Here is a 12470-nt window from a genome sequence, read left to right on the forward strand (position 1 = left end):
TTACAGTAAGACATGAAAAAGCTTTTAAACAGCGTGAACAAACTCCATTATGCCAGCCACTCCGCTAGCACACCAAAAATGACAAATTATGCCATTCAAGACCTTTAAGGAGGAATCCAGCTGGCAAACTGTAGCCCTAATGGCTGATTTAAATTCACAAGGAAAGCTTGCCAAAAAAATAAAAAAATAAATCAGATTACTGGCTAATTTCAGGATAATAAAAAAAAAAACATCCTTACATCTAATACTAGCTACAAAAGCATGCAGCATTTGTTAGCAAGACTCAAGAAGTAAACACGTAATTTCCGGGTCTCATTGGGAATTTATTCCTAAAGATTTATGCATGAGACAAGTGATTTATGTACATATTTACAAAGGTTTACACAAAACCTAAACAAAAGTAGTGAAGTCTTTGGTTAGTAGGTGTTGTTTGTTCAATAGTGGGTATTGTCATAATATATATTAATATAAGACATGTTCTACAATTATACTTTGTATTTTAAGTGACTGTGCGATCAACGTAATCCATCATATGACTCCACAGGTAACTCTCCGAGCAGCTCATCAAGGTCATCTTTAGAAAAGAAACAAATCACATACAAAGATTAATACTCAAATGCATGCACTCTCTCCACAGTTCAAAGACACTGGAGCATCTGAAAATTAAAAGTTAAATTATCTTTCCCATCTAATTTCAAACCACCAGCATACCACCCACTGTTTAGAAGACAAAAAATAATAATTCTTGCAACTTCTAAAGAGTCTAGTGAGTTAAAAGCCACTGAGATAATTGCATTGTTCTAATCTGAAAAGCTCATATGTTCAAATAAAGAGTAAACATTAACAATGTGACAAATTTCTGAATGAAAATTAATCCAACTTAGGGGTGTGAGATAAGCAAGAATTAATCACGATATGCTCAATGTTGTCAGGTCATCCTAGGACTGACAGACCTTCACAGTCCCTAACATTATATGATACTACAGAAAAATCCATGGTCAATTTTTCTAAGGATGTTAATCAAAGGCTTTCTGGCTTCTGAACCGCTATGCACGGCACAATGTCTCCTCTTGTTTTCCTCCTCAGTGCTGCTTAAAATGTCAAGAGAGTTGAATAGGACTTAAATTAGCTTAAGTATTGAGTCAATCAGGGGTCAGAAAGGAGTCAATAACAGAAAATCCTGTACCAAATCTAAATGGATCTGGCAAAATGCCTCCATTTAGTCACAGTCTGGCATCCAGCCTAGATCCATTTCCTCAAAGTTACTTCATACCTGATGCTTTTAACATGCGACTGATGCAATTCATGAAATGTAAATTTATGAAAATATCCAATTGATTGTTCTGAGTCGATTTTAAATGGTGAAATGCCATTTCAAGAGTGCCAACACAAGAGTACTGTTAGAATCACTCTGCTTGTCTGTGCCATTCCAGACTAGAGTATGTGAGTGTGGAAGTAGAGCAGTGTTTTTTGTTTTGGTGAAGGTCTGTTTTCTCCTGCAGCAAGAACTTCTTTCCCCAACACACCTGTTTCCCCCTATCACTCCAGAAAAGCTTAGGTCAGGGGTGTGTTTCCCAAAACCATTGTTAGACAACCATGGTTAAAGATTATGTCGTTACCAACATAGTTCAGCGATTCAGTGTTTCCCCAAAACAAAGTTTCAACAAACAGCATCGCAAACTTGTTTGGTTGGAACTACAGCTTATGACCTGTGGTTAGAAGAACAGATTCTTGTTAGTATAACATGTGGATCATGCTCTTGAGCACAATAAGCAACTAGCCACTATTGCATGATGGTGGTTAATCAGCGTCATTGTACAGGAAACACCCCAGAGCAGGATTTTCTCAGCAGTGGAAATGAAAAACCTGGAGCAAAGCTGAAGTGTTTACAGAAGACTTAGGGAAAAGAAATGTCGCTCCACTCCAAGGACCAGCACCACATCCTCTTGTACCACTGTTTGATGAATTCATCTTCCAGAATCTGACAGTAAGTTTTGGGAGTTCATTTTTAGTCCATGTCCTACCCTGAAGTCCGTTTTGCAGAGATGGACCAAAAATAAACTCCCAAAACTTACTGTCAGATTCTAGAAGATGAATTCTTCAAACAGTGGTACAAGAGGATGTGGTGCTGGTCTTCAAGACTCACTCTCAATCTGTCTGTCTATAAAGCTTATAAAATAAAATAAAATAAATCAGTCTTCATGTATTTTACTACACTTCAGCTTTTGATTCTTATTAAGAGGGGGTACATAAATTAGGATTCTTTGCCTAACCGAAGTCTCTGAGATCCTGACACCTTGCACTTCTGGAGACTCCAGGTAGGTTGCAGTTCTGGAAAATGGTGGCGCTGGAAACTAAAGGGTTCCTGATGGTTTCACACTTAATTCTTCACCTTAAAGGGATAGTTCACTTTGAAATTAATTTTTGATATGTTTTAGCTTACCTCAAGGGCATCCAAGATGTAGGTGTCTTTTTTTCCGCAGTAGTTTCAATTTTGATATTTTTAGGTCAAACCGTTCTTGTCTGTCAGTCATATAATGAAGGTCTGTGGTCACTGTCTCAAAACACAAGCACAGAGTCCAAATTAAAACAATTCCCCATCGTCCAAATGAAACAATTCCCCATCATAAGTACACATTGATGGCCTAAGACACGAAACGAGCGGTTTGTGTGAGAAAACGAACAGTATTTATATAGTTTTTAGCTCTTGAAAACAGCACACGTCCAAATGGTCTGACGGCGCGGGCGAGTATAGATGTATACACTAGATGTCGCCTTCGCTACTGCAGTTCATTGGAACGAAACCGTAGCCAAGGCGACATCTATGTATACATCTATACTCGCCCGCGCCGTCAGACCATTTGGACGTGTGCTGTTTTCAAGAGCTAAAAACTATATAAATACTGTTCGTTTTCTCACACAAACCGCTCGTTTCGTGTCTTAGGCCATCAATGTGTACTTATGATGGGGAATTGTTTCATTTGGACGATGGGGAATTGTTTTAATTTGGACTCTGTGCTTGTGTTTTGAGCCAGTGACCACAGACCTGCATTATATGACTGACAGACAAGAACGGTTTGACCTAAAAATATCAAAATTGAAACTACTGCGGAAACAAAGACACCTACATCTTGGATGCCCTTGAGGTAAGCTAAAACATATCAAAAATTAATTTCAAAGTGAACTATCCCTTTAATTCTACGTTCTTTTGCAGTTAAAGCAGCACTAGGTAACTTTTCAACCTTCATAATATATTTCCAAGACTCTTGTGATGGTACATCGACTTACAATAGGTTGAATGACACGTCTGCCATAGCCTGACGGGGTCTGTATCGTTTTTAATCGTACTTTTAAACTTCGGGGTTCGGGTAGTAACCCGCGCACAAAAAGAACTACAAAATTCGACTGCTTTACGGCATAGGCTACCTCACTTCCCCCAACACGTCCTCACATGCTGTTGGACTTGTAAGTATATTTCTTATATTGTATATCACTTGGACAAGCTTTCACTCGTTGGTGTGAGCTAAAAAGTACCTGGCGTTCTTGTTGATGGATTAGTAACTTAGACATCTTCGGAGGCTAGCTGTGCTTGTTCGATGTCCGACGATTTGTAACGCGTTGTGTTTATTCCCCAATCGAACTCGTGTAACTGTCTGTCACACGTTCTACCGTCCACAGCATTACTTGATAGACAAAAATAGGACAAGAATGAGCATCAAACAGAAACAACCCGCTTACGGGGTGTTCGAGGCGCACATACAATACAGACTGCCGACAATTAAACAGGGCGCGCGCAGCTCTTAAAGGGGACACACCTTATTTCCACTCGTTACAGCTTCCATCCGACTGAACAGGGACCGGTATACAGGGGGGAGGGGATCAGGCCGTGAGTGAAGAGACTGCTCTGCGTGAGTGGTATTTACGACAGTAACGAGTAGTCCACAGCGACTCTAGGGGGTCGTTGTTTGACCAAAACGGAATTCCTACCTAGTGGGGCTTTAACGTGTCTTTTCTTCTCCACCTGTTTTTGTCTGACCCTGCTGACCCAATGAGCATTTCACTGTCCAATGGTCGTGCCTTAACTGCAATTTCTAGTATTGCATTAGTGTTGCATCCTTCTCATGGGCATTTAATAATTTTTTACTTTTCAGTCTTAGTTAAATCTCTTTTTTGGCTTATTTTATCTGTAAAAGAAAACGTGCCTAATAATTCTGCACACCTGAATGTAAGGCATTTTTCATTTCTAGCCTTCATGAACAATTATATTGATGATAATATTGCTTATAAATGATTAAATACAAAATTAATAGTAATTATTAAGATTAATGTGGTTTGGAATTGGTAAAATGTGCCTGGAAAAAAAAAATATGATCAGAAAATCAACGTTCCTAATAATTCTGCACGCATTGTACAGCTTATGACCTGTGGTTAGAAGAACAGATTATTGTTAGTATAACATGTGGATCATGCTCTTGAGCACAATAAGCAACTAGCCATTATTGCATGATGGTGGTTAATCAGCGTCATTGTACAGGAAACACCCCAGAGCAGGATTTTCTCAGCAGTGGAAATGAAAAACCTGGAACAAAGCTGAAGTGTTTACAGAAGACTTAGTGGAGGGAAAAGAAATGTCGCTCCACTCCACTCACATACTCTGTTGTAGATCAGCTTTCAGCCATTATGTCGCTTTGAGACTACAACAGCACTCTTGCTTGTGTGAGATTGCTTAATTGACAAAACTCCAACATTCACACCTGTGTCCCATGCTGTGTCCTCTGTTGGTCCCAACACTGTAGATGCTTGACAAAGCTCATTAGAGCCAGCTGCAGTGTCTAAACCATCAGCAGCCCGACTTTCCTCAACTGTATTTTCATCTTCGTCATCAAAGTGGAGCACCATCTGAGAGACCGGGCCCCCCGCAGGCCCGCTGGGTTCACTACGCAATGCAAACTCCTGCTTGTACACGGCACAACAGGGGAGAAATGAAAACAAAACAAATGATAAAGACAACACACAAATAGTTTAATAGAGAAACATTTTGGAAAAGGAAGCATCTCCTCAGTAAAGGTACTTCCACAACAGACAAGCAAAATGCTGGAGACCACCAAATTGGACTCAATTTGAAGAAAGACTGATGAAAATGATGCATACACAGGGGTACAGAACAAGGCAACTCACCAGTGGAGGGTGGGATGGCTGGGAGTTATGGAAGACCCCATCAGGTGGGTATATCCTGAGAAGGTTATTGGGTGTGACATTCAGGTAGTGATTTCGGTGTGATGGTGAAAACACACCCACCTTTAAAAATAATTAGAAATCTATTGACCTCTTTATTAGACACACAGTAGAGGACTGGAAATGATAGAGAATAGTGCACAATAGGATCTGCAAATATTGCGAGACTGATCTCGTAATGCCCATAAGCACTACGGCTCAACATGTGCTATCCGTTAAGCCGTGGTTCGGAGTAATATATTACAATAGTAATGAGTAAAGTAAAACAATATCTGGTGTAATCTTAAGTGCATATTAGTTCATGGTATAGTTTATAATGAGGTCAAAAAGAGAGTTACTTGTTTGAGTAGTAGCACAGCTCCTGTCTTGAGCTCTCCCTGTCTGTCTTCCACAAGGCGACGATGAACAGTGCCCTGCATCTCACCTTCAGAGAGGAAAAGAAACACAGGAAAAGACAAGTAAAAAAAAGCTCAGTCAGGAACCATATTTTATATGCCACATTAGACATGTCCAATAACTTTTGGCTGTTAATGTACCATTAAACCCTAATTATTTGTAGTACCTGTGGGATCTCTGAAGATGGCCTTTGCGTCTACATGCGTGTGTGTGATACTCTTCAAGACAACAGCCATGTTAGGAACCTTATTCTTAGTTAGCTGCCTGAGAGCAGCCTGGAGGAGTGAGAGAGATTTAAGCCACAAATAAGCACCAAAGAAAACAAGAGAATAACAGACAAGAAAAAAAAACATAAGTTGGAGCACAGCCTCAAGGCCACTGGTAATGAATCAAGTGAAAAGCTAATCAGCATTTGTCAGCCTAATGAATATTTAACACACGTGTACCATTAGCAGAGGATCGTTATGACACACTGGGCAAAACACATTAAAATTACATTAATAATCACTTTAAGGTGACTGATGACAACGGTGATTATGTTTGTGTTAATCATTTAGGGAGCCGAGACTTCTCATTTGTCCTGATTAAAGTCATGGACTTCCACTTCAGGCATTGCAAAGCAATACAAATATTTATCGTACAAATCTGGATAAAATGAACAAATCTGCAAACTAACAAAGTTCTATCCTAAGCACAAACACTCAAAATCTTATTTAAATACACAGTTTGCTGTGAGATTCAAGTAGCTCACCTTGCGGAGAACCATGACAACACTGTACAAATGCAGAAAGCAAGAAGGGTTCTTCTCGTCCAATCCCATCTCAGACTTCATTACTGCCCACGGACCCCTGCTGAACTCCTCTTCCTCGCTCACCTGAGAGCTGGAGACCTGCTGAGAAAAATGGATACCGTCTGATGAGTGTACGTTTGAGAGTATGTGTGAGAAAGTGAATCTGTCAGCGAATCCACACAATTGTACAGTGTATAAAAAAGAAATAATTTCAATAACTGAACAATTTTATACTGTTTTAATTTATTGGTATTGGCTGATATTGGATTTTACACTGATGTTCACTTAGATGGACCTCTTCCATCATCTAATACAATTATGTTAAATGTAATATTTAGCAAATCTCAAAATTAATATCCATTTTATATTTTTGTGATGCCTAAATTCACCTGTAGCATGTAAAATGAGTGATTTTAGTTCTTTTCTTTCAAATCAGCCAAAATTGGTGCATCTAAACAAATAAATAAAATAAATAATAATAATAAAAAAAAATTATATATATATATATATATATATATATACACGATTAGAGCATTTATTTTTACGTATATCAGGACAAATAAAAAAATCATCTAGTCCTTAACAGCTCTTAAAATTAGGTAAATACAACCTCAGATAAACAACACATGACATTTTACAGTCATTATTTATTTTTATGAAAAATAAAGCCAAAATGGAGATGCCTTGAGTGACATTTATATAGCGCTTTTCTCTGCACTCTGGAAAGGGGAAATCTCCTCAACCACCACCAATGTGCAGCATCCACCTGGATGATGCGACGGCAGCCACAGCGTGCCAGAATGCCCACCACACACCAGTACAGCCTATGATTTAATTGTTTGTAGAACCACCTTTAGCACAGCAGCAATAACTTGAAGTGATAATTATGACCTTTTTCAGACTCTCACATGGTTGTGGAGGAATTTTGGCCCGCTCTTCTTTACAACATTGCTTCAGTTCATTGAGGTTGGTGGGCATTTGTTTATGCACACCTCTCTTAAGGTCCCGTCACAGCATTTAAATCGGGTTGAGGTTTGGACTAGACTAGGCCAGTGAAACACCTTTATTTTCTTTTTCAGCCATTCTGTTGTAGATGTGCTGCTGTGCTTGAATTCATTGTCCTGTTGCATGACCCAATTTCGGCCAAGCTTTGGTTGTTGGACAGATGTCCTCACATTTGACTCTAGAATACTTTGGAATACAGAGGAGTTCATGGTAGACTCAATGACTGCAAGATGCTCAGGTCCTGTGGCTGCAAAACAAGCCCAAATCATCAGCCCTCCATCAGCGTGATGGACAGTTGCTATGAGGTGTTTGTGCTGATATGCTGTGATATGTTTGGTTTTCGCCAAATGTGGCGCTGTGCATTACGGCTAAACATCACTTTCATCTCGTCTGTCCATAGGACATTGTTCCAGAAGTCTTGAAGTTTATTCAGATGCAACTTTGCAAACCTAAGCCGTGCTGCCATGTTGTTTTTAGAGAGAAGCAGCTTTCTCCTGGCAACCCTTTTCAAACATGCCATACTTGTCTTTTTGTAATTCTACTTCCATGAACTTTAACATTTAACATGCTAACTGAGGCCAGTAGAGGCTGAGATACAGTTCTTGGGTTTTATGCAGTTTCTCTGAGCACTGCATGATCTGACCTTGGAGTGAATTTGCTGGGACGTCCACTCCTGGGAGGATTAGCAACTGTCTTGAATGTTTTCCACTTGTGAATAATCTTCCTTACTGTAGAATGATGGACTTCAAAATGTTTGGAAATGTCTGCATAACCCTTCCCAGATTGATGGGCAGCAACAATTGCTTCTCTAAGATCATCTTTCCTCCTTGGCATTGTGTTAACTTAACACACACCTGAAGGCTCCAGAGAAGCAAACTGCCAAAACTACTGCTTTTATAGAGTTGGTCACACTTGCTGATGATCAATTAATCAAAGGCATTTGATTTGCAGTGCCTGACTGCTACTTACCCTCTTAATTCCTATGGAGGCAGTAAGGATGTACACACACGGCTTCTCCATTTTGGCCTAGTTTTTGTTGAATGAACCGTGACCCGTGTTGTTGTTAATCTGAGGTTGTATTTACCTAATTTTAAGACCTGCCAAGGTCTTTTTTTTTATGTCCACAGAATTTAAAAGGGTGTACTTTCTTTTTCACATGGCTGTATTTTACTAAACATTAATAGTGGAATAAATTGCACAATAAAATGACACAAGGGTCATTCTGTGTCTAATCAACAACATTTCAGAAACTTCCCTGGCTCAAATGTTTGATTTTGTTAAAAAAAAATTCTGAAGAAAGATAAACAGAAATAGTGATGAAAGTAAATATTTATCCAAGACATTTAATATTTTGGCTGAGTAATCCATTATTATGTAGAGGGGGGGTCAAAATGACAATTTACCAGAGATTTGGAGCCAAATTACAGGGGGTTAAAAATGACTTTAGAAAGATGGTAGCATCATTATTTTATTTTTATACAGCGATTGGTTGATCTATTAGTAAAATCTGTTGACTTTGTTGCATTATATGCCAAAGGTGACCGTTCAAAAATGTTCAAAAGTTTGCATGTCTGTAACTCAAGTACTAAAAGATACCTGAATATCCTTTTACATTTTGGTTTTTAACCAACTTTTCATTTGGTATCCATATTTTTAAGGCCTTATATAGTTCAATTACAGAGGTATTGGGATCTCAATATGGCTCTAGGAGTAAATTGTACATTTCCAGGGGTCAAAAACCAAACGTGGGTCACACTTCATACAGTTGACACGTTTTTTTCTTTCAAGGAGGAACAGCCGAAGAACATGAAACTAGAATAACGAATAAACCAACTTTTCTTTTGAAATCTTCATTTTCAAGGCACTATATGGTTCAATCCCATAGGCAAGGCAAAGTTTATTTATATAGCACATTTCATACACTATGGTAATTCAAAGTGCTTTACATAGAGAGGAATACAAATAATCACAAAATAAAAGCAAGGAAAATTCAAACAGATAGATATGGGGATCTCAATTTGGGTCCATTTTACAATTGTTGATTTTTATTCATTTCTAACATTTACATACTTTAATATTTCTTGAGTTACAGGCATGCAAACTTGGGGCAAAAAGTGTTTTTTCACCATTGGCAAATAATGTAACAAAGATTGCTAAAGTCAACAGATTTTACAAATACACCAACCAATCTCCAAGTAAAAATTAAATAATGATGCTGTTATTTTTCTAAAGTAATTTTTACCCCTTTGTAATTTGGCTCCAAATCTCAGGTGAAAATTTTTATTTTGACCCTCTCCACAAAATAGTGGATTACACTCTCATTTTATATTTTAGCTTTCTTCTTCATTTAGAAGAAATGAATTTTCTTCGTTTCTTTCACCAGAATTTTTTAAATCAATATTACAATTTTTAGCCAGGGACCTCTGCTTGAGTTGACACGAAATGACCCACAAAGCCTCAAATCCATCGACTGTAATTTTCTAATGTGGAAGGTCCCACGTTCACATACCTCATTTCTTAGGCGAGCAACCGCTCCATGTGCAGGTGTCTGAGGAACTGACACAACAATATCATCAAGACTCCCCCCACTGACCTACAAGACAACATAAATAGGAATACTGTAAGAAAACAGTGAGGAAACAAAGGAAATTTCCAGGTTACAGCTGAGGCTACAGAACAATAATTAACATCAACCACAGGTTTTAGGGAGAAATAGTCTTGCAATACACAAAATAACAGATCTGGGAAGTACGTATTGTGTTCCATTAACAGTAATCAGCTAGATAGATTAGTGCTTGGCTGACCTGCTGTGGTAGTGCTCCTGCTGGGCCAGGGAAACGACGTGCTTTGGTTGTCATCATACAGCTCGGTGGTCTCTGAGGCGTCTTATTGGCTGCAGACACCAGCTGGACCAAGTGATTGGTCAGGACGGGTGTGTTGAGAGGACGAGGTGTAAATGTGGAAGAGGAATCAATAGAAGATGACACAGAGTGGAAAAGAGATCCTCTGGGCTGCAGCGGGGTCCTCGGTGACAAAGTACCCCTGTGGCACTGAGGAGACACAACTGGAGGCCTTGTAGTCACAGGCCCGGGGACTCGTGAGACTAATGTAGCGGGGATACGCATGTGATTTGGATTCTGCATAGGGGTAGATGGACACCTGGGGCCTTCGACATTGGAAGCGAATGAGCTGTTGATTGAGGGCCGTGCAACTGACACAGAGCAGGTAGCATCGGACCTGCCATGGGAGGACACTTCTGGTGCTGACTGTCTCATTCGTTTAGCCGGTGAAATGTTGTCCAGTGGTGAAGAAATGGTTTGTGGCTCAGAAACCACCTGAGGAATGCTATCCAGCTCCTCCAGATCCACATCCCAGTCGTCAAAGTCATCCTGAGGAGTGAGGTCTCTCTGCGGGACACTGAGAGATGCTGACGGTGGATGGTTTATTTGGTTAGAGGAGGGTTTCAGGGATGACGCAGGTGCTCTGAGGGAAAACAGTGTCTGGTGGCAAGGTATGGAGAAGTCTGGTGGGGAATTTATAATGCCACATGTTGGGGTTCGAAGAGTCGCCACACAACCAGATCCTGACATATTTTCCCCAGGGCCTGATGACAAGCTAACAGGTCTCTGCTGAACATGAGTGGATTTTTCAGCCAACACATGCGAGGACTCGGATGGTGGAGCTACAGAGGGAGCAGTAGAAGATGTGCGCTCTGATGGACATGTCCAATCAGGTTCAAGCAAATCCTACAGATGAAAAACCATAACAATATGAAACAAATTATACACATACATATACACGTGTATACACAATACACATACATATGTAATATATGAAACACATACATACATACATACATATATATATGTATGTGCGTGTCTGTGTGTGTTTACATCTTATTCTATGTAAACTTTGTTTGTTTTGTAAATGCATGTCAAAACTAAATGTAAACTCCAAACCTCATCATCAAACTCCTCTCCAAGACTGAACAGCCCCTTCCATTTCTTACAAGCCTGTAAAAACAAACTGTTAATTATATCATCAAAAAAACCCCACAATAATCCGTTTTTAGCTTACAACAAAAACGCTAACGTTAGCTGTTTGTACATCACGTTAGCTTACTTACCGTGGCTGTCATGTCTGTTCCGTCAATCATTAGAGCAGTAATGCAACACAACCCTATTGTTGTATGCAACTATTCGTTAAAAGTTTTGTTCTCATTAGATGTGCAGACCAGGAAAACACCGAATAGTGTATAATCTCCAATTTCCACAACCTCGCGCCGCCACGTTCAAACACAGACGACGTGCGTGACGTAGGCGGGCGACGTGTTTTGTTGCCGCGCTCAGCAGCGGTGAGGTAGCGCCATCTGCTGGGTGTGTCCTAGGCGTGCATACACGTATACATACGGCGAACAAAACTTTGGAATAAACGTTGTAATTTCAGAAAAAAGGTGATGTCCGTTCAGTCGAGCTTATTCCCAAAGTCGCATTAGATATCACCTTTATTTACACTTTGTGCGAATGGCACTCATCACTACATAATAGAATCCGCCTTTTTTTTGTACAGCAACTGCAGATAAACATATTTTTTGGCATTCTAAAGTCTTAAATTGCACATATGTAGGTCCGGGAAATCCAAATGTTCTCGGGGAGCCTGCCTCCGCCCGAACTACCTGTATTTGAACGCGTGTGGTAATATGGGCTGGTGTGGCTAGTGCCAGCCCGGGCCGCCCCTGATTAGGCCAAATAGATTTTACCACGTACAATTCGATGTAGAACACTCATAAAATGTGCATAATTTCTAAACGTTCATGATTTTCTCTGACATCACTCAGTACTGATGGGACATGCCAGTATATACATATATAAAAAACTATTTGGCCATAAAAATTTAAAGAAACAAATCAGCAGCCTACAAAACTTCATGCAAGTGTCAGTCATGAGATTGTCAATCTACATAAACATATCAGTCACACTAAAATTCAAAACAATACTATAATCGGTAGCACTTAATTTTTCAGTCCTGTTCCCCCATCCCATGT

The 12470-nt window shown here is 39.6% G+C and overlaps 1 protein-coding gene across 4 annotated transcripts; it reads right to left on the bottom strand.

Moving 5' to 3' along the window:
• Positions 1-305: 305 nt before the first annotated feature.
• hrob (homologous recombination factor with OB-fold) lies at positions 306-12099 on the bottom strand. 4 transcript variants are annotated; one of them, XM_084420603.1, is made up of 10 exons: positions 11553-12099; positions 11386-11439; positions 10231-11172; positions 9936-10019; positions 6383-6523; positions 5798-5906; positions 5574-5659; positions 5179-5298; positions 4755-4953; positions 306-574 (listed from the first exon to the last, which is right to left on the bottom strand). In XM_084420603.1, exons 1-10 carry the CDS (start codon positions 11580-11582, stop codon positions 516-518), a joined length of 1824 nt encoding a protein of 607 aa, XP_084276729.1. In that variant the 5' UTR covers positions 11583-12099; the 3' UTR covers positions 306-515. The 4 variants fall into 4 exon arrangements, with proteins under 4 accessions (XP_084276729.1, XP_084276728.1, XP_084276727.1 ...); XM_084420602.1 differs by having other exon boundaries at positions 6383-6520; positions 11553-11734; XM_084420601.1 differs by having other exon boundaries at positions 4755-4956; positions 6383-6520; positions 11553-11734.
• Between the last annotated feature and the right edge of the window lie 371 nt (positions 12100-12470).

The sequence above is a fragment of the Rutilus rutilus genome (genome assembly GCF_951802725.1).
Source record: "Rutilus rutilus genome assembly, chromosome: 1".
NCBI lineage: Eukaryota > Metazoa > Chordata > Actinopteri > Cypriniformes > Leuciscidae > Rutilus > Rutilus rutilus.

What these genes read in the sequence shown, in the direction of transcription:
- hrob (XM_084420600.1), bottom strand. Translation starts at nt 11,582, where the DNA reads ATGATTGACGGAACAGACATGACAGCCACG. An exon ending in CAGGAGCACTACCACAGCAG is followed by an intron (nt 10,020 to 10,230) that starts GTCAGCCAAGCA and finishes GTTGTCTTGTAG; the next exon opens with GTCAGTGGGGGGAGTCTTGA. An exon ending in GGACACAGCATGGGACACAG is followed by an intron (nt 575 to 4,754) that starts GTGTGAATGTTG and finishes TCTTTTCTAAAG; the next exon opens with ATGACCTTGATGAGCTGCTC.